Here is a 24,585-nt window from a genome sequence, read left to right as displayed (position 1 = left end):
ATATATTTTGTTATTTTTTCAATTCCAAAGTATCATATCAGAAACATATATTTTAGAAATGTTTTTTTTTTAAAGCACAAAAAATGCATAACAAAAAAATATTTTTGCTAACATAATTTTAAATTCATATAGGTTCCAGTAATATAATCACAGACCTACATCTAAACAAAACAAATACAGGGGGGTTACTACCATCTCTTAAAATAATATTATTTTAATCATACATTGAAATTTCGTACCACGACCTCGTTAAAGTAAGATTGTTTTTATAACATTACATTAAGCAGTTTTGTATTATATCGATCGAAATTATTCATCCTTTTTTTGCAGGAGATTTATTTTTTATGGAAAATATGACAATATCAGTTGTTTTTATACAATGGATAAGCGAAGGGTTTAAGTTTACATCGATCGGCTAGAATAAAACAAAACTGCTTTAAGCAGGTCGTGGTACGAAACAAAATAATGTTGATACAATATTGAAATAAAACTTTCCTGAATTATGATGTTTTTTTAAAGATGGTGGTAGGTCCCCAGGTCTGTGAATATAATACATTCTTGTGGTATTCATAGCCAAGTTCATTTGTTTATTATCATCCTTAACATTTTCATTTTATGTCTTTTATAACACCATCCTATTTATTCTAAATTACATTATTTCTTATACAAATACTGATAATACATTTTACAATAACATATTATACAATAGCCGAAATTTTAAAACCCTGTAATTTTCTTATGAACTATGAATACCGCGTGGTCATGTTTAATTTAGGCGGAAATGTTGTAGTATCGATGGTCGCAGCCGGTGTACCTTCGGGCAAGTTCATCAAGTACTTCGTCGTCCAATATGCTCCGAATGCCAGTAAGCCAGTTATTAATAAACTGAAACCAAACAAAATACAATTGAAAATTCTAAGCAATATTTTTAGACCATCGTTAAAACGAAATTATTAAAACAAATATGTGTTCAGTAACGGGCCCCCGTCAGGAAAAAAGCTTCTCAATTTTCATTGCAAAATTGCTATGGACGAAGCACACATTCGTATGCGAAATAGACTGAGAAATTCGTTAGAGGAAGCATAACGCTTCTTTCTTACATGACAATGTTACCACTTGCCCAACAGCATTTTTACATAATGATAGATTAATTAAAGGTAAAACTGGTTTTACTTACAATCCAAAAGGCATTTTTGCCGTATTATCTCTCTATAGTGTTAGAGATCCCCCTCCGAACATTGCAATGGATACATGAACTGATTGGAAATAATTGAGGATGTTATAACAATGTATCTTTATATAGGCTACATCCGTCTAAGCCTGGCGCCACACTACATTTACTAATTTATCGCATTCCATAGCTCTGTTTAAAGATAACTTCTGGATTTATTTTAGATTTTAAACAATATTATTGAACATACAGACGACTGTGCTTCGTAGCTTTATATACATCAAAAAGTATATCTTTTTATGAAGCGAGAAAATTGCATTAAAATTCGCAATTCCCTTTTTTATAATATAAGAGTAGCAGACGAGCATGCAGTCCACCTGATGTTGAGTGACTACCGCCGCCGATGGACGGAGGTGCGCCGCTACCACTGAGGACTAAGCTGGAATGCCTCGGAAAAGTATGTCACCCTGACTACACCATTCAAACCAGAATACAGCAGCGCTTAACACTGCTGTTATTAGAAAGAGGTGTGGCGGTGGTGCCACCGGAGTCGAACCATAAAGGGTTCCACCACCTTCAAGTTGAACCACATAGAGCTCTATATTTTAGAAATACGAGTACCTGTATTATGCGCCCGTATTCTTTGTTACTTTTATTATAAAAAATAAACCACCCTTACCAAGAACCCTTTAATCGGACGCATAATTCTAACACGCTTGAATGCGTCCCACCCCTCTTAACTAGAGGTGACTGACGAGGGTTTGAGGGGTGAGATCTTTATTCATTATTTTTATTATCAAGGAAAAATATTTTCATACTCAATAGTTATATTAAAGTGGAAACGGAAAACTACTGAAATAAATTGGCCAGTTGAAAGTTTAATTAACTTGAAGATGATTTTAATTTATAAAATCAGACTAGTTTTTGCCCGCGTTTAAAAGAAAATAATACGATATACTAACATAGATAAAACTGATAATTCGTACCTTCATTGGAACGACAGTGGCCCCATCTGGCGAAAATTGGTCGCACCAACTCTGGAACTTTCGTGGGCTCATGGACAACAACTTTGCTAAAGATCATTGCAATCGATCACTTGATCAAATGCATAGTTTAAGATTCAATCCTTACTAATATCGATTAAAATAATCTAAACTAAACTAAACTAAACTAATAGATCTTAGATCGCCATCCCTAGTTCCCGTGGGATTTCCTGGATAAAAACTATCCTATGTCCGTTCTCGGGTCTCAGACTATCTTTGTACAAAATTTCATTAAAATCGGTTCAGTGGTTTAAAAAAAAAGATATAAGTATGGTTCAATTATACTGATTCTACTGCTTATCATTTACCATGCCTGTATTTTAGTATGAGAGTAGCTCACGATGTGCACAAACCTTTATTACTGAAGAATAACAAACTCTAATGTTGTATAAACATAAATGAATAAGGTAATTGTTTTAGACGTTGCGTACAATTGTATAAAATAAATCACAGCTTAGAAACGTATGATACTGATAAGTATTATACATGTAGGGTATTTCTAATGGGTTTTCCTATTATATTTCATAGAATCTGTTATTTATTTGCTCTAGGTAGTGATAGCCTAGTACTTGAAACTCGACTTCTTAATGGCGGGTTCCTCAGCTCATTATTGTTTCACTGAATACGGGTTTCCTACCAGAGTGAAAAGAGTTTAGACCATTGTCCACGTTAGGCAAGTGCCGATTGATAGATATCACACACTTTTGAGAATTTTTAAAAAACTCTTACATGTGTTGGTGTCTAATTTCTAAAACGCACGTAAAAATCTAACACGGCCTCTCGATCGAGGGGTTTGAGGTTAACCTGCATATCTATAAAGATATGAGAAGTCTACCAATACGCATTAGGGCAGCGCGGTGGACTATGTCCTTCTCATTCTGAGAGGAGACCAGTATCCAACAATAGGACAGTAATGGGTTGACGACGACGAAGACATTGAAATGGAAAAATTCGACATTCTACAACCACTTTTTAAGAATTTCAAACCACTAGGCTATGACCTGTGCTTTTCGTTAACATAATATTTAACTAAGATAGGTACTTAATATGATAGCTAAATAATATAAAGGTTCGTACGCCAGCAACCTTGCCTAGGTCAATAAAATAATAACGATAAGTAATGGATAGCATAATCTCGGTAATATTTGCTATCTGAAATTGCTGTTTTCAATTATGACGGTGAACTTATCAAACTGTCTATAATTAAACAATGAGTAGCTAATTAGTTGTATCTGCCAACCTGTATGTAGCTTGCATTATAAGTGGGTTAATTATTACAATTATTATCAGACAGTGTAATTTTAATTACTTTATTTTCGTTAATTGTCTTTTCATTTTTACATTACCTTAAAACTACCAAGTATACCTACAGCTCACTTACTATGAAGTGTCCATCATAATCTTCAAAAGTGGCAAACATCTGAGATCGGCTCCAAGCAAAACCTCTCCTTTACGGAGTTGATTACAGATGTCAATGGGCGGTGACCACCATCAAATGGGCTCAAGTTCTTATTAAAACTCTTATAAAAATCCAATCTTATAAAACTACATGTATACGTGAGTTTTCTGTACCTACGAGCATGTACGGAAATTGACGCGTAGGTACTGTGATCCGTTGTCCCTGTAGTACTGGGACCAGAAATGAGCCTACCATATCCCCTGCCTGTCGTAAGAGGCGACTAAAAGGGGCTTCCGGGGTTACGGGCGGCAAGAGTGGGAGCTCAAACCGTCCAGCAAGCGACCCCGGGAAGGACAGCGGTTTGTGTGGTCGCATATCGCTGTAATCACCAGGGGATGTGAGAGGAGCGTAAATTGCTCCCCACAGGGCAGAGCCCGATAGAAGAGCATCGCGTTCTCCACCAAATGCCGACCACCGGGGGTATTAGTACAGTAAAAGTCCTACATAACCCGGTATCACACCCATGGCGTCGGGTACCTTTTAAAGGTTTCCCTCAAAAAAAAGGTACTGTGATCCAGAGTAGTAGTATATCCATAGTAGTATTATTCCTGCCTAATAATCACAGTGCCACGCGCTACTTTGTTCGGTTTGAAGAGTGTGGTAATGAAGAGGTACTAATCCGAGGCATTCCAACGCAGTCTTCAGGGGTAGCAACGTATCTGGGATCGACCTCAACTAGATAACAATAATTGGTTCATTTTGAAAATAAAATACTAATACGAATATGTATACAATCATTTACTAAAATCCAGATACTGTTATCTTAAATAACATATAATAAAGGCTGCTCCATTAATCCTCATGAATAATGTAGTGTATTCATGAAGCGTATGTCGTCAAGAAAATTATTTCCACTTCATTTCCAACCATATACTAAGAGTCAGCTGTTACCTACAAATTATAATTATGAGGAAGTCAATAAATGTGAAGATTCCGGCTAACAGCGATAATATTCCTATGCCTAAATATATTTTGTCATACGAAGGTCGTTCCACCGGAGTTGGAAGTGTTGGTAACGAATCGCGTCTGTGCATTGATTTGTATTCGCCGATAATCTGAAAATACGGAAAATCTCGTTATATTCTTGCTTTAGTTACTGATAAGTACTCTTAAAACAGAAAAAGTCATATTATACATCACAGATGTTTAGCTACATATAGGTAAACTGATGTTTGAGAAGCAGCAACATCGCCTTTTCTACTTGCAGTCTGTTAACACGTCTAATTTAATAGGAGGATTAAGTTTACAACAGTATCTTTATGGTATAACAATATTTAAAACATAGGACAATTTATTTTATTGCCAGTAGCAAACGAGAATGTGGCCCACGTGATGATGACTGGTCACTACAGGCTACGGGAACCTGTAATCAACCTTAACACACCCTTCAACAAAGCAATACTAGAAGGCAGAAATTGGTCAAGCTGTTTAGCTTCAGCTAACCTGCCAAAGTTTACCAGCTTTTATAAAGAGTAAGAAGGAATAATTAACTTCCATACGAGTGTTACGTTTCAAGGTTAGATATTTAATAACTATGTAGTTTGACTGATTTTCAATACTTTAGTGTTTGTTATCTGATCTAATTTTGATCATAACATAAATCATGAACGATTACACGCTGTTTATTGCAGATTTTAATATTATAACAATGACTGTGGTCTAAATTACTCGTATATTATTCATGTAAATATTCCCCCGCGACTTTGCCTGTGGCTATGCCATCATCTAAATTAACCCGATTAAATTGATGATTCTGGTGCAATTTCTACAACTAATATAAAGAATATTTTTTTCCGTATGTTCGTATGTTCTTAATGCTCTAGGAGGTGAGGATAAAATCTTCAAAATGTACAGTTGTTATTTAATAAAATTTAGCTATCAACAAAGTAAATAAAATTTGCAACTACTCGTAATTTTGCTATAGACAGACATCACGATCACAGGCATTGTTGAGCAGAGGAATTTATAATTATAATTCATAGTGTTCTACTTTTTCAAATCAGTAACATATATCGCCGTTATTTAGAAATTTTATATGATAAAATGTAATGCTACTTACTAGAACCAAACCAGTAGTAAACAAGAGCAAGACTCCAGCAAACAGAAAGTAGGCATGTACGAAGACATACAGCTCTTCTTCTATAATACTTGATATGATAAGCCCAATGGGAATAATCGTTTGGGTCCAAACCGTCCCTCCTATGAGGGTCTGTTCATCTCTGTATTTAGGCCTTCTATCCACTTCGCCGCCCGCCCAGAAACCACCAGCTGCTATTACCAGACCCAAGCTGAAAAACTTCAAAATGATGCTAACGTATTTCAACATTTAATGTGACTATTTGTTTTGATTTTCATGACGGCTAAGATAAAAGAAACGGTTTTTTACGTCAAATATTCAGATGATTGTTGCTTACAAAATGTATTAAAGCTGTTGTATTTTCGTCATTAGTGGTTGTGTCATTTCTTTATGCCAAAAATCATATAACAATGCGTTCAGAATAATTGTTAGTTGCCCTTTTAAATTATTGCAATTTTGTTGTCTATGTTTTATCCTTCTTATGTTACTTCTAAAGCATTAAATGTATCCACTTTAATGATTACTTCAACTTTTATTATATTATATTTTAACTGTATTTCGATCTCCAAAAACAAAAACATGACAAAAATTCAAACTTTTAATTTTCAGTAGATGCAACTACAAAATCGGCAAGCATACATAGGGGTTGAATCATTAAGAATTGATGTCACCCTCTGCCGCATTATGATTTATCATCTATCCACCATTTACTCCCTATAATATAAAACACATCACGGAAGTGTATACTTTATACTTATATATTAATTTAAATCGCATTCGGGAAATGTCATTACAAACTATTAATTCTCGCTATCAGATTGATCTGATTATTTCAACAAGTGGTTTTGTATCGTTTTGTAGCTCATTTAATCTCGTCATTCATCACAGAAACATGCTTAAAATTTTATTTTTTTATATTACTGTATCTACAGTGTATATTATAACGAGCTCTGAAAAGGATTATGTAAGCAAATAATACAGTTTTTATTTTTCAAGATATTGGGAGTTTGTGCCCTTTATAAGAAGTTTATTGTAATTTCCACCCTTACAACTGTCTATATCTTTGCCCAAAACAGACTTCAAATTGCACGAACACAATTCTTCCCTCAGTTACATATTGCCTATTATGAAGATTAACATTTATACTAATATAATATATTTATATTTTGCATATATTTTTCCCTAGGAAACAGTAGTGTTCCTGGCCCCGGGAACTAAGTTGAAACGGCTCTTATTTCTTTATCTTACCACATCCTTCCGACCTATTCAAAACAGGAGTTTCTTGCGCCGCTTCTTCTCCATAGCGAAACACCTTCCGAAGCGGTGGTAGTTTGTTGACTTTCAAAAAGTATTCTATATGAATCAATTTTGAATAAATAAGATTTGAATTTGAATTTGAAAAACTGACACCCATTGAAATTTAAGTTTTAGAATATATTTGCAAGTAGTTAAACATTTATTCCATAGTTTATTAATTTATTTGCAGGGAGAATTCTCTTTAGCGGTAACAAGCTTTGAGACATGCAAAGGGCCGAAGCGTAAAGATTGTTGTATTGTTTCTGCTAAAATGGAGAACGCTGTAACCGTCATCTACAATATACAGATATTAGAAAATGTAACTCCATCAAAGGTAATATTTAGGATGAAAATGACCTCAAGTCTAAGTCTGCGATTTTTTGGTTTACGGAAGTGGTATGAAAGTCGTATCAAGGTTTATAAGGATTTGCTTAGTCGAAATTATTAATACATTGCTCTTAATGCTCTAATTAATTGCTGTTAAAGTATCTGTATAACGATGGTAACTTTAACATTAGTGCACGTCAACGTGGTTATGATATTTATGATAATTAGGGTGTTATTAATTGATTAGTGATGTTAGTTGTCGATGATGATGGTAGTAGTAAATGCAATAGGTATAAGGATTACTTTTTGAAAAGTCCTTCTTAAGCCAATCTTAGAATAAAATCTTAACATAAATATTTTAATTTTCTTTATATTTATATAAATTACTCCACATTACAATTAAAATACCTCTTGTTAGTTAGGTTTTTGCAATTGCTAATAAATATAATATTTATCAATTATCTAATATTCTACACACATTTTTTATTATTTTGCATGATAGTATTATCGTTTTAAAAATATATATACTTGATCAGGGCAAAATAATAGCTATGGCGAACGACAAACCCCTTGTAAGGCTGCAGATGAAGAAACCTTGCGACCACCTCTTCATGGGACCGCTGATTAGAGCGATGTTAAATGTTAGCCAAAATTGTGTTTTCAAAAAAGTAAGTTAATATTGTAACTATCAAATAATTCTATGAGTGGTAAGTTTATACCTACACATATATAAAGGATAAGAATATTGAAGTAGTACATTAGAACCTTATCAATAATCTTATCTAAATAATGATAATTACAATTTTGCAATATGTGCAACCATGCGACGAAGTAGGTACTTAAGTAGGTGCGAAAGTTTACGGAAGTAATAATATGTACAAGTATCCTACTTGTGCCGACTTTCAGCAACTCATCAAAAGATACGCCACTAGTGTGTCTGAATCACACTATCAAGGTTTTCTCAACAGCTTGAATAAATACAAGCTCCGAACTGACAATTGAGAAGGGCCGCTCCATATGATCTCCTAGCCTGGTGGAATATCTCCCTTTGCCAAAATTGTAGATACTAGTAGGTATACAGTGTAGTTAGTACTCTAACTGATAACTATCGCAATAGAAATCGTGCAAATGACATCCTGTAAATTTCAAACAAGTGGGTGTAGGTTCAACTGGACAATTGCACCAAATTCATTAAAGTGATCGTAGTCTCAATTTAAAAGCTATCTGTACGAAAGTACAGAAAATCTGTATAGCGTATATCTAAAAGATGTAACCACTGACCATTTAATATTAAGTGAACTGCAAGTCCGTTTGACAATATAAGGATAGTAATACATAAATTGTATAAATCATATGATCAAATAAAAAATACTTTTTAAGGAAGGTAAGGCCGAAGAGGTGCCTACGCCATACCTATTTTTAACCGACCTCGTCTGCTTGTTGATCGTGTGGATGCCGGCTAACTTACACATAAGGCACCTTTGGCACATAAGGCACATTTTGAAGGTGGTAGAACCCTATGTGTTTGGACTCTGGCGGCACCACCGCCACACGTATTTCTGCCTAATAACAGCAGTGTTAGGCGCTGCTGTGTTCCGTTTTAAAGGGTGTGGTAAGGAAGACATACTTTTCCGAGGCGTTCCAGCTTAGTCCTCAGGGGTAGCGGCGCATCTGTGACCGACCTCAGGTAGGAATATCTAATCCCATCTGGGGTTGGTTACAGATGTCCATGGGTGGCAGTTGCCACTTGTTACCAGTTGCCAGTTGCTACTCCTATATTATAAAAAAAAACCTTTGTCCTCATAAGTGTAGAACAGGCTTTATATAGCTACTATCAAAGATATCCATGGAAAACCACTTACTACGAGAAAATGCCGTTAGTTCTGTTCAATCTTATTAAAATACTTTTACAGGGTAACTACTCTTTAAATATCAATATAGAAGAAGTAGCACAGAAATACTATGGAGGAAGTTTTCTATATGGAAATTTGACATTCAGATCCGTGTTTTACACCGACGACTGCAACTTCTCCTGCGCTGTTGTACAAGTTGATATTTTTCCAAAAAATAAAACTTTGAACTAAATCCTTTATATTTATTATTGCCTACCTTTCCAACCGTAAGTTTGAAATTAAAGAAATAATAAGTTTCTGAATTTAATTTGTTTTATCAATTATTTGATTATGATTAATCTATTATTATTTACTTTAAAATAGTCATAATCCAATAATAATAACAGTAAAAATACCTTATCTTGACTTGCCTTTCTGTGCCTATAAGTGATCTAATTATATGTATTACACCACAAAAAAGCGCAACTGCCAATTTCTTGAGCCCAATCTGGACACAGTGAACCGGGTTCGATGCTTGGTGGAACCCGGGCCATTTTCATGCATTCAGATAACATTAAAGTAATTTAAGTCCACTAGATCATTGTTTAAACACATGATGATAGGCAGTCACGGCCACGGTCAATGATAATAACATAAGATAAGAAACAAATCATTTATCGATTAAGTAGGTAGGGACTACTGTCGGTGCCGTTGTTCTACACAAAATGATAAGAAAGTAGCTAGTGGGGCGTTCCAACGTAGGCCTCATAGGTCACGTATCTGGAATCTACAGTAGACCAGTATCCAGGTGATAGAAGCCTTTTAACATTAGGACGGCACGCTGAACGTTTCTATTGCAAAAATATATTTAGTAAGACTCCATAAAATCAACCGTCCTTAGACCTCAGGGAATGCCCATCTTTCGCGGCCAAAACACATGCTCGTAGCAAAGTAACAAGAATTCATAAAGTAACTGCATGGAGTATAATCGTTCAAATCCTAGATACCTTTAGAAAACTGAGATGAATATAATTGATGAAACTGAATTAGTTCAAAGTATTCAGATCAAATAAACCAGAGCCGTTCAGCTGCAGTTCGATCGCAAACTAAACGACCCCCACATAATTATTCATGAAATCAATATTGTAGTTGCTTTATATTTCTATTATTATTTGAATTTGTTACGATTTTAACACGCTTTTACGTAACAGTAACGGAATCTTTAAACCCGATTTCTATCCACTTTGAACGTTCAGTTTAATTTAAAATTTTAAAGAATTATCAAAAACAATACACGATTTTAATAATTTTGTATCATTGTCCTTATCAACATCCTCAGGATTAACGATTTTCGAGGCGAGAGAAAGCGCCTTAGGGACAGTTCAGGCGAAGTTACTAGATTGATTTTTAGTTTTGAAAAATACTAATGTTACTTCCCTATAACTCAAATGTACTGAAACATATCTATAATGCAATCTTGTAGAATTATTTTCAGGATTCCGTACTCAAAGGGTAAAACGAAACCCTCCGCTGTTCGTGAGTCACAGGGCTTATCGCTTAAACCGTAATAGATAAACACTTACAGACGATGCATAATGATGGTCGCTATAACTACAAATACTTACTAAAATTAGTAAAATAAATATAGTTCAAAAAACTAAAAAACACGCTTTTATGATAAACTCAACTAAAAAGTAGAAAATAATTTTCAATCTAGGAATCAAGAAACAGTAAATAGTATAATTGTGGAAAAAGTGTAGGGTGCTCCACTTATCAGTTTTCGAAAAGCACCCCTGCATGTTTTTTAGTTTTTTGAACTATATTTATTAATAACAAGTTAAGTGTGTACTCATAATACAAGTTTTTGATATTGCGACCCAAATGCATAGCAAGCAACTAATGCTGACATTAAAAAACTTTTTTTTATTTTGCAGCGTGTACGTCATAATACCCGTCGCATAATAAATCAAATCAAATCAAATCAATTTTTTTTATTCAAAATAGGTTCTTTACAGAGCACTTTTTGAATGTCAAACTACCACCACTTCACAAGGTGTTTCGTTATGGAGAAGAAGCGGCGAAAGAAACTCCATAACACACATCTTTTAAAAAAAATGGATTTTACAATGTTAAACTTAACCTAATGGTACATGTGGAGCTGGAACTACTTCAGACCACACCGTTTTGTCAGTCAAATAATCACTTAGTTTATAGTACGCTTTTTTACATAGTTTGTTTAACGACATGTTTGAACTTTTTTTCTGTGAGATTCAAAATGTGGTCAGGTATTTTATTGTAGTAGCGAATACAGTTACCCATTAAAGATCTAGCCACCTTGCATAATCTATGTTTAGGAATTGCTAATTGCACGCCTCATAAGCGAAGCGTTGAGGTTGTGCTCTACTCTCGACATTTCAAAAAAAGCAGTTTTCTCGAAACTGAAATTGATTTTTTGTTATTTATATTGCACTTATAGGTTAATTTGAGTGCACTAATATCAAGTCAAATAATTTATCAGACACATAAAATATATTTTAATAACATTTTTTTTGTTTAACATAGTAAATAATAATATTAAACATAATCTTTTCTGGACGTCCGTGTATGGACGGGTTTATGTGGCATCAAAATTGGTCGAAAAAATGATCGTATCGGAATATTTTTTTTTTAATTATCTAAATTAACACACGAAATAATTTCTTAGTCAATATGAGCGTTTAATTCACTGTCATTAAATTATTATTTATAAAAAACTAATACAACAACAATCAAAAAAAAATTGCTAAACTTCTTTAAAATCATTTTTTTTATTTGTTTATTGAATAGAAATATACAATAAACAAATAACAGTAACCTCGTGAATATAACTCCATCTGATAAATAAATGGTACTTTTTTACAAGACACTGTAAAGTTACATTGACTATTGAGGTGTTTTTCTATTTCTACATTTTAATATTTTTAATAGTACGTTGTGAAGATATTTTTTTTCATTTCATTTATATTGGTTTATGGTTTATTGGTTTATTATATGTTTTTATTTATTTATATAAACATGTTTACAAGGACGAGAGAAGAATAGTGAAAAAGAGTTATTTCCATATGTCATATGTACCTTTAATAACCCTACTTATCTGCTATCTATTGTAACTTAGAAGTAGGTGCCTTCACATTCTATGAGATGGAGTTAGTGGACATAATAAACCAGAATTATTTTAATTAGGTATTTCTATTAAAATGATAAATAAAAGTATGTTTCCCAATTCGGATATTCCATTTTTTTTTCAAAATGAGTTTATTCTGTTGCAACAATTGAGCTAATCTATAGTAAAGTGTGTAAATATAAATTGAATTCATTTTATCTACCACTAGCTGACCCGGCAAACTTTGTAGTGCCTCAAAATCTATTTATCAAGTATATTCATAAAATATAGCCTATGTTACTCGTAGATAATGTAGCTTTCGAATGGTGAAAAAAAATTTTAAAATCGATCCAGTAGATTTGGGCCTATTCATTACAACCAAACAAACAAACAAAGTTTTCCTCTTTATAACATTAGTGTAGATTATTTTATCCACCATAACCTTTACATAACATGGTGCAAGACAATAAAAACATTGTAACTATATTTTTTCACTAATTATTAAATAAGTACTTATCAATGTAGTAAATATAAACACTTGAGAGATAATTGTCTTTAATAAACATACTTACTTCGTATTGATAAGGGAAAGTTTACATATTGTGCAGTGACGATATTAAACAATTTACCTATTTAAATAGGATGACTTTACTAAATATAATCTTAATAGGTGCACTCAAGTCTGACATGTTACCTATGTATTATCAATAAGAATGGAATTGAAATAAATTTTAACAGTATTTTTGTGTGGAAATTACCCACTAATGTAAATAAAATGTGCATGAAATAATGGACTTATTTTACTAGCAATTTTTTTATAACACCAATTGAACTATCAAGTGAGCTTGCAACCCACAAGATGTTAAAAGGACACTAGTGCCCAAGGACATCTGTGATCAACCCTATATAGAACTGGGGTTCCTGAAGCCTAACAAAAATCGTTCGCCACTGCTCATAAAATGGTCGCCTCATTTGTAAATCAGCTGACATCCACATAACTACTTCACACTAGCAATTTGCCGGTGCTATCACTCAGATTGATATACACTCGTTCTACCATGTTTCCAACGATGAAGTAAGAGATTAACATTCAATTTTAACATTGATTCCAATTTATTTACGACTAAGTCTTAATAATAGCGTAATACAATAACTAAACCTTACTGCGGTGTCATAATATTTATGTCAGAAACCAATATTGTAAACGATCACTTTAATTCCATATACAGTTACACATACCTTTCTATTCACTCATACCACAACCTAACACGGCAGCGATAGAATGTCAGCATGATGTGGTTAGGTTAGGTTAGCAGCTTCTCTTCCAGCATCAAAGACATAAATTTGTAGCTGGGTTGTAATTGAGATTTGGTTAGTATCTTCCGCGTTAATTTGGTGCGTGTGAATAATAATATACATTTTCATACAAGTCCTCGCCCGCCCTCAGTGTCGTGCCCTCATTGTCATGTGTTGTCATTGTAGTAAAATTGAGGTAATATGTGAACAGTATCCTTACCATGAGTTTTTACGGCTATGACAAATATGACTGTTTTGGTATTTGTTTACGTATTTTCACTTACTTATTGTTACGTTTACTCAGTGGTCCGCTTTTGACAACTCATTCTACTGAAGCAAACGGAACAGAATAATGGATTGAGTAAATGTAACGTAAAACTGTGGGATGTTTTGAAAACTCGTACTAGGGGTACAGGCAAGTTTAGTATTGACAGCATTCTTACTGCGCTATATGATATGTGTAACAAAACCTTACGCTAATTACTCAAGAGTTGCGGTATTACTACATAGATATTCTCTAAAGGCTTTGTCATTCTAAAATTAGCGATATTGCTAAATTGCTATCTTATAATGTTTAAAAGTTTTCCTTCTGGTTAATACTTCATATGAGAGTATGCCATTAAAAGATACCATTTTGGTGTCTTATTTAGTCGAGTTTTATTTTAATAAACCTAATACTTGCTGCAATTGTTTTAAAACCACGGTTTAGCACCTACTCATTTAATCAGAGAACAACAAACATTTACTCAGCGTTTTTATGGCATCGGTACCACAATCTGTACTGTGGTATTCTGACGTGACGCTGACAGCGCCAGTGACAGCTGTCTCCTATTCTCCGTTAAAAACAGATGACACTCAGGTCACTCAGTTTCCTCCCAGCCGCCGGCGAGTGCGGACCGTCTGCAGAGAAAATACTGCCTGGTGTAGAAGTAAAGAAATGGTTTAATTACTATGTACTTCCTACGGAATTAACTATGCCGACTTAAGACATAACCGGTACCAAATAATGGCTAAGAATAACTATTATATTAATTTTATACTATGAGTTTACTTATTTTACATCATACAATGATAAGATTATGATAAAAAATATCATATCTCATTACCTTCGATGAACAAGAGAAACAGCAGTTTTGTAGTGAACGTGAAATAGCGCAGTGGCTATCTTAAAATATACCTGGACATAAATAATAGTAGTAGTAGGTTGAATTAAAATAAGGTATTTTAATTCAATTTTATTATAGTAGAATATATAAATCATAACATACTTATCTTTTTTAAACGTAAATCGAAAACCACATCAAAGATTATACATAAACTTTGTGCAAAGGAAAAATCTATTTTTTGAAGTCTATATTTGTACTAGGTAAGAAAAAAAACTACCTTACTCATATAGATATTCAAAATAACAATAATGCTGTTAGGTAACACACGCGATTGTATTTAACTTCTTAGACAACACTGTCACAACTCTACGATTTCGCTAAAAATAAATTTTCATGGGCAGTAAGACAACATTAGATCGTTGATTTGAACGTTTATTATTATCTACAAATGTCATGTACATGAACGTTTTAAGTGTTTCTGTGATTCTTATATTTAATGTAGCTACATGTCTTTATAACATCGATCAAAAGTGACTGTTCAAATTAGTTCTCTATAACCTACAGAATCTATGCTATAAAGAGTTTTTAATAACGAATAAAGAGATCTCTTGTTCGAATCCAAAAATGTAACATTTCAATGGACTACGTAGGCGTCGGTAACTGCTTTCTATCAGATGGACCGTCTATATCTTTTGGTATAATTATAGAAAAATAACAGCCCGTGAAAATAATTTGCTTTCTTCCTGATAACCTTTACTTCTCTGTTAATCTTATCACAATTATATAAAAGATAACGCACAAAAGCTACCATCATGACTTATGCTAGAACAATTACTTACTTTATTATTTATTGGACCGTTCATAGACTTTTCATTTCAAAATAACTCCCTCACATAAATATCGTATTTAGTACAAAATAAACTATAAACTGGAATGATAATAGTTCTGGAATTACATAACTCCTAATCCTTCTCATTCTGAGAGGAGACCCGTGCCCAGCAGTGGTACAATAATGGGTTGATGATGATGGAATTACATAACTAGATTAGTAACATTTATTTACGTATCCTATCAAAAATATTATGAGATAAAAGACCGATTATGTGTGATTTAAGGCTTAGAAAAAACATGATATGGATGTGTAAGTGGGTAATTTTTTAATAAAATACAAATTAAATTATCAATATTTATACGCACACAAATTCATTATAATGTTATTTATTTCATTAACCGACACAACGCCGCTTTTAAGAATTAATTTAAATCGAATTGTATTCTACTTATACAAAATTATTCAAACAGAACTTATTGATTAAAAAATTTAAGATTCATTTACAGGCCATTAGCTTCGTAGCAGTATCGACTAGCCCAGAGTTATGAAATTCGGCCTATTAAAGTATAATATTGAAGCAGCAAACCACTTGAAGGTATATGGCTACTGCCGCCCTTGGACATTGGTAATCAACCCCTAATAAGATTACATTTCTACCTGACGTTAGCAATAGACGCGCCGCTACCTCTGAGGACTAAGTTGGAGAGGCTCCAACTTAGTCCTCAGAGGTAGCGGCGGTATGTATGTTACCGAACCTACACGTAGACCACGGCCTAAATGTCATTCAGAGGAGACCCGTGCCCAGCAACGGGTTGAAAGCTTATAAATTCCATTCATGTCACTACCATACTCAGTTTTTTTTTCTCGTATTGGCCGTCACGGATTTGTCATTGTCTGGATTGGCAACCCTAACGTAAACAATTGTTGACGTGTGTTAAACGATGTATGTGTGCGATACAGTACACCGTCGCGACAACTCCCTGACTATTAAACTAATACCAGACACTTTGTAGGAAGCCATCGTCGGGTCTACACGCGTTACCGGAAACATAATGGCGAATGTTGAGATCAAGTACACTAAGGTATGTTATATTATTTTTTACATTTACTACTGAGAAGGTAAAATGTTACCATTAAGAAAGTTGTTTAGAAATTCTGTATTGTTTCGTTTAAACATAATAATGTTTTGTACCGGCCGGCTTTTAACAAACCGGCATTTGATGCGTAAGTATCTCATACAAATAGCATTTTATTTCTGCTGAAATCTTTCAACTGTTTTTTCAAAAGTGAATTCCTTTAACCCATTAAGGGTTAAACGGAATGACTACTAAAATGATTTGTTTTAAATATTACAACAATTATAATTATTAAATTGACACCTATCTACATACTGTGTTTATCTGTATGTAATATTTTAAATTTTATTACATACTGAACATATGCCTGACTAAAGTATTTGTTCTTGCACTTACAGCACTTTAGCTAAATATATATTCATTTTAATTACAATTTACTCTTTATTTATGTTTATTTTTTTATTTTAAAAACATGTTAATAGTACTTAACAATCAATCAATGTACGTTAATGATATTTACTCTCGTAATATCATAATTTTAGATGAAACGACAAAAAACAAACATTCATACCTAACACATCGAATTAGCAGGAAACAGTAAAAGAACTTTAAATAAAATTAATGTTTCAAATGAATAAACGCAGTTTTTATTAAGTTTTTAAATTATCTACGGTAGCAGAAATATTTATTGTTACATTTGCACAGCTAAATATAATTGAACCGTCTGTTTGTAATTGAAAAATAATTGTTATTTTCTAAGCCCACAATTAAAATTAAAATTGTTAACTAAATGCGGTGGATGTTTTTCGAGCGTATGCCTCATTCTTTAGAACGCCCAAAAACCCAAACTACTTGATTGATTTTAAAAATTGGGGTGTCGTTGGGTCTGAATTGTGAGAATTATTTAGACTATATTTTTAATTAACTTTTTATATTAATTTTCTAGTCACTGTACAAAATATCGTTATCGATAACACATAATAACGTACCTTATAATATATCGATAACCACTTAACCGTTTTAGATGTGGTCTTAACAAGGTGTAATGTAGGCTTCATACGTTTTAAATATATCTAAAATATCTGCGTTCTGCAAATCAAAAGGCTACATCATTCCACCAAGAAGCCTGTATTTATGAAAGTTAAACATTTTCCTACATACCTAAAAAGAACAGTGTATGCATGACAAATATGGAACCTAAGTGTCTGTGTTGCTCTCGTATTTGAACCCAAGAATTCTGCAATAAGTAATTCCATGAAACGCAATGCAAGCTAACTGTTCCTCATATAAAATTCCTAAAACCATAAAATAAATGTTTTTGATTTGCATTTGCATTTACCTACTTCAAATTTAAAATGTTAATTTACCATAGCATTATTGCAAATTGAAAATTGCTTCTTGTGAATTTCTTATCTCAGGTAATTACAATAAAAATTGCATTAAGTACCCCAAATGCACTATATATGTACTTTGAATATCACGAACGAAGAGATTTTTTATTTTATTTCGCAATAAAATTATTCCAGATCATTAAAATAACGATGATTACAAACATTTATTACACAAAAGAAATAAGGATTAAATTTGAGATTTTTAAAAGCAATTTCAGCGAAATATACTAAGGTTCTGAGAAAAAAATATATATTTCTTAAATTCCCTCTTAGCAATCATGTTATAACAGAAAAGTTAAAAGTAATCCCAAATTTGTATAATTTATTGAAATAAATTTTATATTGTATTTTATTATCTATAATTTGACGGATCGTAGAGCCTTACATGATTTATTTGTTTTTACGTAGTCGTAAAAAAGTATATTTTTAAAACTTCATATTATCTGTTTAAAAAATCGCAGATCTACAAAATCTAGTAACATTATACACATGAACAATTACAACAAACAAGAATTATTGTAATTTGAGTGTGGGTGTCCACCTACAAACAGACAGACGTTAACATTAACCGTATAATGTACGATGTGTTATATAAATATGAATAAATAGCAATAACATAGTTATAATATTGCTATTTATACGCATATTTAAAAAAAAGCAACGTTATTTTTCACATATATTTAGAAACATGCTTCTCCTTTTAACTTATTGATACATAGTCTTGTACTTACTATTTTTATGTCATAATAATTATTATTTAATAGCTCATGAATTAGCATAGTTACTCTTTTATACCAGAAAAAAGGTTAATACGTCCATTTTAGTGACTCGGTACAGTAGCTGCTTAGCATCAATATAATCGTAACAATGCACGGTATACTTCAGTACTTGCGAAGTCTAATTTTACCTCGTTAACCGTCAGTAGCACTTCCGGGTATTGAATCGGGTCTAAATGGACTATTGTTAAACCCAATGACATGTTATCCTGCGCATGTATCGTTCATGGCATTTTCCACGAGTTGATAATGTTAATAAGAGTAAAGTACACAATAAGTGGAATAAAGTATTTGCAAATTAATCGTATGACAATAAATTTCATAAAAACAAATTTTAATCGAAAGGGTTTTATAACAATAACTCATTAAATATAGCTATTGAGTATTATCACTGTTATGAGTAATTAACTTTTTTTTTAATTTTGATTAAGATTTACTTAATGTTGATGATGACCATAAATCCTTTTTTATTTGTCCGCATTTATTGTTATCTACGTAATAATATATTGGGTTTAAATTGTTATTTACATTTTGAAAGTTTAATGTTCTGCGCCGCATACAATAAGAGCTAATAAAATTAAATTTACTGTCAAATTAAAAACACCTTATAAATTTTGAAAACGAAATTCTTGCGAATTTCAATAAAATTTGTGTTATAATTGTGTAATACAAACATAATTAATAATAATTTCAAGGTAATGTCAAGTGCTTATACAATTTCTGATATAACAAATGTCACACATAGTGTTACGATAACAATTGTATTGATAATATATATCGTAATGATTCTGAATAATGAGAGCCGGATCAACACATTATTCACTATGTAAACAAATCATTTACACAGTATTGTGCAATATATTTTCAGTTGTTCATCAACAACGAGTGGGTGGATGCTGTGAGCAAGAAGACCTTCCCCACCATCAACCCTCAGGATGAATCCGTGATCATACAAGTCGCCGAAGGGGACAAGGTAATAAGTAAAAAAATATTTGTGGTGTGGGATGAAACGACTATTATACTACCATTTATAAAAATGTCGTCAATGGAATCCAAGACCATTTCCATGTGTTGTAAATATGTTAATTACTTAAATAATTACTTAAACAAAAATTGGTCAGACTTTTCTGAAGCTCTAAGCTAACGATCTTAAGCATTTCTTTAGCAAGACTCGTCTTTGAGACTTTGGGTTTTTGGGTCTTTGGGACTGTATAAGAACTTACAGACAAAAATACATATAGTAGGTAATTATTTATTGCTTAAATTTGACAACATGATTTTTTACGTAAATCCTTTAAAATGAGACACAATAGATTTGAAAATATTAAAATTAATAATGAAACAAATTTGAAACACATAAATATATTTTATTCCTAGGCTGATGTCGATAAAGCAGTTGAAGCTGCTGTAAAAGCATTCCAGAGATATTCGGAATGGCGCACAATGGACGCTTCGCAAAGAGGTCGTCTCCTACTTAAGTTGGCGGATCTTGTGGAGAGGGACTACAAATATCTGGGAGACCTAGAAACTCTGGATTGCGGCAAACCTGTAGAACAGGCGAAAACCGAAGTTTTGTGGACGACAACAATCCTTAGATATTATGCCGGAAAAGCAGACAAGATTCTTGGGAACACCATTCCTGCTGGTTCGTAGTTTATAAAATACAAATACAAAATATAATATCATTATATACATATCACATACACAAATTACTGAAAATTGCAATTCCAAAATTGTTTGACTAATATACAGGTGGTGATAATCAATTCACTTCAAGGTTTATTTGCTATTTGCTACTTTTGTTATAAAGATATAAACATTACTTGTAATCATGATTATTTGTTCCTTATTTCAGATGGTGAAGTTTTGTCATTTACTATGAAGGACCCTGTTGGAGTATGTGGTCAAATATTGCCATGGAACTACCCTATCCCCATGTTCGTGTGGAAGATTGCGCCCGCTTTAGCTGCCGGTTCGTTTCAATTTAATTTTCATTCAATTAAATAATTTACTGACAAATAATTTATCCATAATTTTCTTATAGGATGTACTATCGTCTTGAAACCTGCTGAACAAACTCCCTTAACTGCTCTGGCGATGGCCGCGTTGATCAAGGAGGCTGGATTCCCCCCTGGTGTCGTCAACGTCATTCCCGGTTACGGCCCAACTGCTGGGGCCGCACTCACTAACCATCCTAAAGTTGACAAAGTTGCTTTCACTGGATCCACAGAGGTGAATATGAAAAGTTCAGAAGAAATAACAATTAATGTGGTTTTCTGATTGATGCAGATTTTTATTCTAGAATTTTTATTTTATAATTTTGACTGAATCATCAACATCGTTCGCGTATATCTAGGCGTTCACTGCTTATCTTGATTTTGCGTAAGTTACGCAAATACCGTAGATATACCGTACTATAAGCATCTATAGCGAAATATGTAAATCCGTTTTATTATGGCTTAAAGATAAAATTATCATCATAGAGATAAGGCTATGCCCTAAATGCTTATAAAATTGCAGACAGACTTCTTTATTTGTGTACATAAATTTAAATAAATGTATTATTGTCCCTTTTCAGGTTGGCCGTATCATTATGAGCGCCGCAGCTGCTGTCAACTTGAAGCGTGTGACCCTCGAACTGGGAGGCAAAAGCCCCTTGGTCATTTTCAACGATGCAGATGGTAAATAAAATTTTGTAAACACTTGTAGTTATTATCAATTAACTTTGTTGTTGTTATTTAACTTGAGGTCACCAAAATTTTAACAACTAAGTAGTATGAATGTACGAATCTACTTATCACTGCGGGATAAATTCCATGTGAAATAGTTTGACCATGTTTTTGCTTTCTCTCTATGGACAAATAAAAAATTGACGGCATATGGTTACTTTTTACTCTATTTTAACATATGAAAGCTTTATTTGACCTGTAGAAAAAAAATAATAAGTCTTAAAATAAGTAATGGTAATACTGAAAGTGGTAGAACCCTTTGTGTTTCGACTCCGGCGGCACCACCGCCACACCTATTTCTACCTAATAACACCAGTGTTAGGCGCTGCTGTGTTCCGTATTGAAGGGTGTGGTAAGGGAGATAGAGCTTTTCCGAGGCGTTCCAGCTTAGTCTGCTATATTTTATTGCTGCTTATATTTTCAATAAAATCCAATTTTGTGACATTTTAGTGGAGAAGGCAGCTAATATCGCCCACCGTGCTGCGTTTGCCAATGCCGGCCAGTGCTGTGTTGCGGGGACCAGGACCTACGTCCAGTCAGGCATATACGACAAGTTTGTAGCCAAGGCTACCGAAATTGCCAAGAAGAGGACCGTTGGAAACCCCTACACAGATGTCCAGCAAGGACCTCAAGTATGTAAAAAGAACATCTCTTGTAATTATTTTATTTAATTTTGCTAATAAAATTATGAAAGTTACAACATAATAACTTATTTTCGAATCAGATTGACACTGAAATGTTCAACAAAGTACTGGGATATATCGAGGCTGGCAAGAAGGAAGGTGCCAAGTGCGTAGCTGGTGGTGGCCGATTTGGGAACGTGGGCTACTTCATCCAGCCAACAGTCTTCGCTGACGTGAAAGACGACATGAAGATTGCACGGGAGGAGGTTAATTTTGATACCACAATCAGTTCCAATAGATTTTAAATTTAATTTTAGAGGATGGATATAAAAATTACCCATGGTTTAAGCTAGGTCATCGATTGAAATCGCCCGTGAGCCACTGTGATTCTATTCAATATATTATTTTTCAGAACAATTCACAGAGGCAAGAAACTGAAATCTTAAATTCACAGGAAATAAATAGTACTTAGAATAAAAAGGCATGCCCAAAGAAGCATAAATACTCAAATTTCGAAATTTTATGTAAAGGCGGAGTACCTACCCACTTACGTAAATAGCTTTAGATGTTTATTATGTATTTGCCTTAGAGGACATAGATCATTTCTGAGTAGTGATGAATCACTGGTCAGTAATTTCCGTAAAATGGATAAACCTTTGAATGGGGAAAACCTTTGAACCTAACATGCGAGATATATTCCAAGCATACTTCCTGAATAGTTTCTGCTAGTAGTCTTTAACAGGCTACTTTATTCCCCTGTGATTACATCTACGATTATAATTATATACGTTGTTATTGGTTGTAAAGCAAATTAAATTTAGGTAGTTTAAATTTTTTTTCATGGTTTAACAGATCTTCGGGCCCGTCCAAAGCATTCTAAAGTTCGAAACTTTCGAGGAAATCGTAGACCGTGCGAATGACTCTAACTACGGTCTCGGAGCTGGCGTCATCACCAACGACATCACCACTGCTTTGGCCTTCATCAAACACGTACGCGCCGGCACCGTGTGGTAACTATATATTCTTATTTTCATCATCAACCCATTATTGTCCCACTGGTGGGCACGGGTCTCCTCTCAGAATAAGAAGGATTCGGCCATAGTCCACCGCGCTAGCCAAGTGCGTATTGGTAGACTTCACATAATCACTTTGAGATTTTTTTATGAAACTCTCAGGTGTGCATTTTTTTCTTACGATGTTTTCCTTCACCGTTTAGGCAAGTGATAATGAATTTATAATACGCACATAACTTTGAAAAGTCAGAGGTACGTGCCTGGTATTTGAACCTCGGACCCCTCGATCGAGAGGCCGAGTTTCTTAACCATTAGGCTATCACTGCTTTCTTGTTGTCTTTTATCTGTGTGTGCTTGTTGTTGTGTGTGTTGTTGCTTTTATTACATGAGAAAGTTGCAAAATATAATTGAACACCGGTCTATTTTTGTAAAAGTTTTTAACATTCCACGAACTGATATTCTTCAATAGTAATCTGATATTCTAGTAACATTTATTTTGTTTTCAGGGTTAACACCTACGAACACGTCGTAGCTCAGACACCTTTCGGAGGATTTAGGGAGTCCGGCATTGGTCGTGAATTGTAAGAAAATACTTCTTATTATAATATAGGTACAACTGACTAGCATGTGGTCCGCCTGATGGTAAGTGACTACTGCCGCCCATGGACATCTGTAATCAACCCCAAAAAGATTAGATACCTGCCTGAAACAGATGCGCCGCTGCTGGCTAAGCTGGAATGCTGTGAAAAAGCATGTCTCCCTTACCACACCCTTCAAACCAGAACACGGCAGCGCTTAACACTGCTGTTATTAGGCACAAAAGCAGTGGTCAAGCCACAGTAGGTTCTACCACCTTCAAACATTACATTTAGTCTTACAGAGTAATTTATTTTTAAAGTGTTCCTCAATATTTATCAAAAACTGTCCTTTTGTCTGCGCATGTTTGCAAAAGACTTTGGCTAATAATTAAAAAAACATATTTTGATTTCTTGTCTTTTTGTGGTATGTGCGGAAAATATTCTCGATTAACATTATGAACTTTATTTTCAGGGGTGAGGATGGTATCCAGCAATACCTTGAGACGAAGACTGTTACCATGGAACTTCCCAAGAAACCATTGTTGTAAAATTAACCAAAGAACCACACCAAATTGTACTAAATTGCTATATAAAATTTTTTGAACTTTAAATTATTTAATCAAATTTATTTTCATATCGTTATAACCACAATCCTATGAAATCTGCCCAATAGCATGTAGATAAAAGATTTTTATGAGAATATTCTCCTTCTCATTCATATTCTCATAAAAATGCAAATATATATTTAAGGATAAAAAATATTACAGTAAGGTGATGTTATATGTTCGTTAATATTAAAGTTCTAACAATAGGTTAAA

The 24,585-nt window shown here is 33.5% G+C and overlaps 3 protein-coding genes across 3 annotated transcripts; 2 read left to right on the top strand and 1 right to left on the bottom strand.

The window, feature by feature from the left end:
* Positions 1-4,396: 4,396 nt before the first annotated feature.
* LOC140749905 (uncharacterized) lies at positions 4,397-6,134 on the bottom strand. The gene is made up of 2 exons (XM_073083153.1): positions 5,733-6,134; positions 4,397-4,728 (listed from the first exon to the last, which is right to left on the bottom strand). The coding sequence occupies exons 1-2, from the start codon at positions 5,997-5,999 to the stop codon at positions 4,561-4,563; spliced, it is 435 nt and encodes a 144-aa protein (XP_072939254.1). The 5' UTR covers positions 6,000-6,134; the 3' UTR covers positions 4,397-4,560.
* Positions 6,135-7,242: 1,108 nt separating this feature from the next.
* Positions 7,243-9,457, top strand: LOC140749625 (uncharacterized). The gene is made up of 3 exons (XM_073082732.1): positions 7,243-7,380; positions 7,910-8,041; positions 9,287-9,457. The coding sequence occupies exons 1-3, from the start codon at positions 7,318-7,320 to the stop codon at positions 9,455-9,457; spliced, it is 366 nt and encodes a 121-aa protein (XP_072938833.1). The 5' UTR covers positions 7,243-7,317.
* Positions 9,458-16,504: 7,047 nt separating this feature from the next.
* LOC140749871 (aldehyde dehydrogenase X, mitochondrial-like) lies at positions 16,505-24,378 on the top strand. Its single transcript, XM_073083105.1, has 11 exons — positions 16,505-16,663; positions 19,693-19,797; positions 20,202-20,469; positions 20,680-20,796; positions 20,869-21,056; positions 21,403-21,505; positions 22,004-22,185; positions 22,278-22,442; positions 23,029-23,186; positions 23,696-23,770; positions 24,240-24,378. The coding sequence occupies exons 1-11, from the start codon at positions 16,634-16,636 to the stop codon at positions 24,313-24,315; spliced, it is 1,467 nt and encodes a 488-aa protein (XP_072939206.1). The 5' UTR covers positions 16,505-16,633; the 3' UTR covers positions 24,316-24,378.
* Positions 24,379-24,585: the final 207 nt, after the last annotated feature.

Source organism: Epargyreus clarus, unplaced genomic scaffold, assembly GCF_041222505.1.
Source record: "Epargyreus clarus isolate Ecla_fem2 unplaced genomic scaffold, WU_Ecla_fem_2.2 ptg000018l, whole genome shotgun sequence".
In the NCBI taxonomy this organism is placed as follows: Eukaryota; Metazoa; Arthropoda; class Insecta; order Lepidoptera; family Hesperiidae; genus Epargyreus; species Epargyreus clarus.
This window is presented reverse-complemented; position numbering and strand designations above follow the sequence as displayed.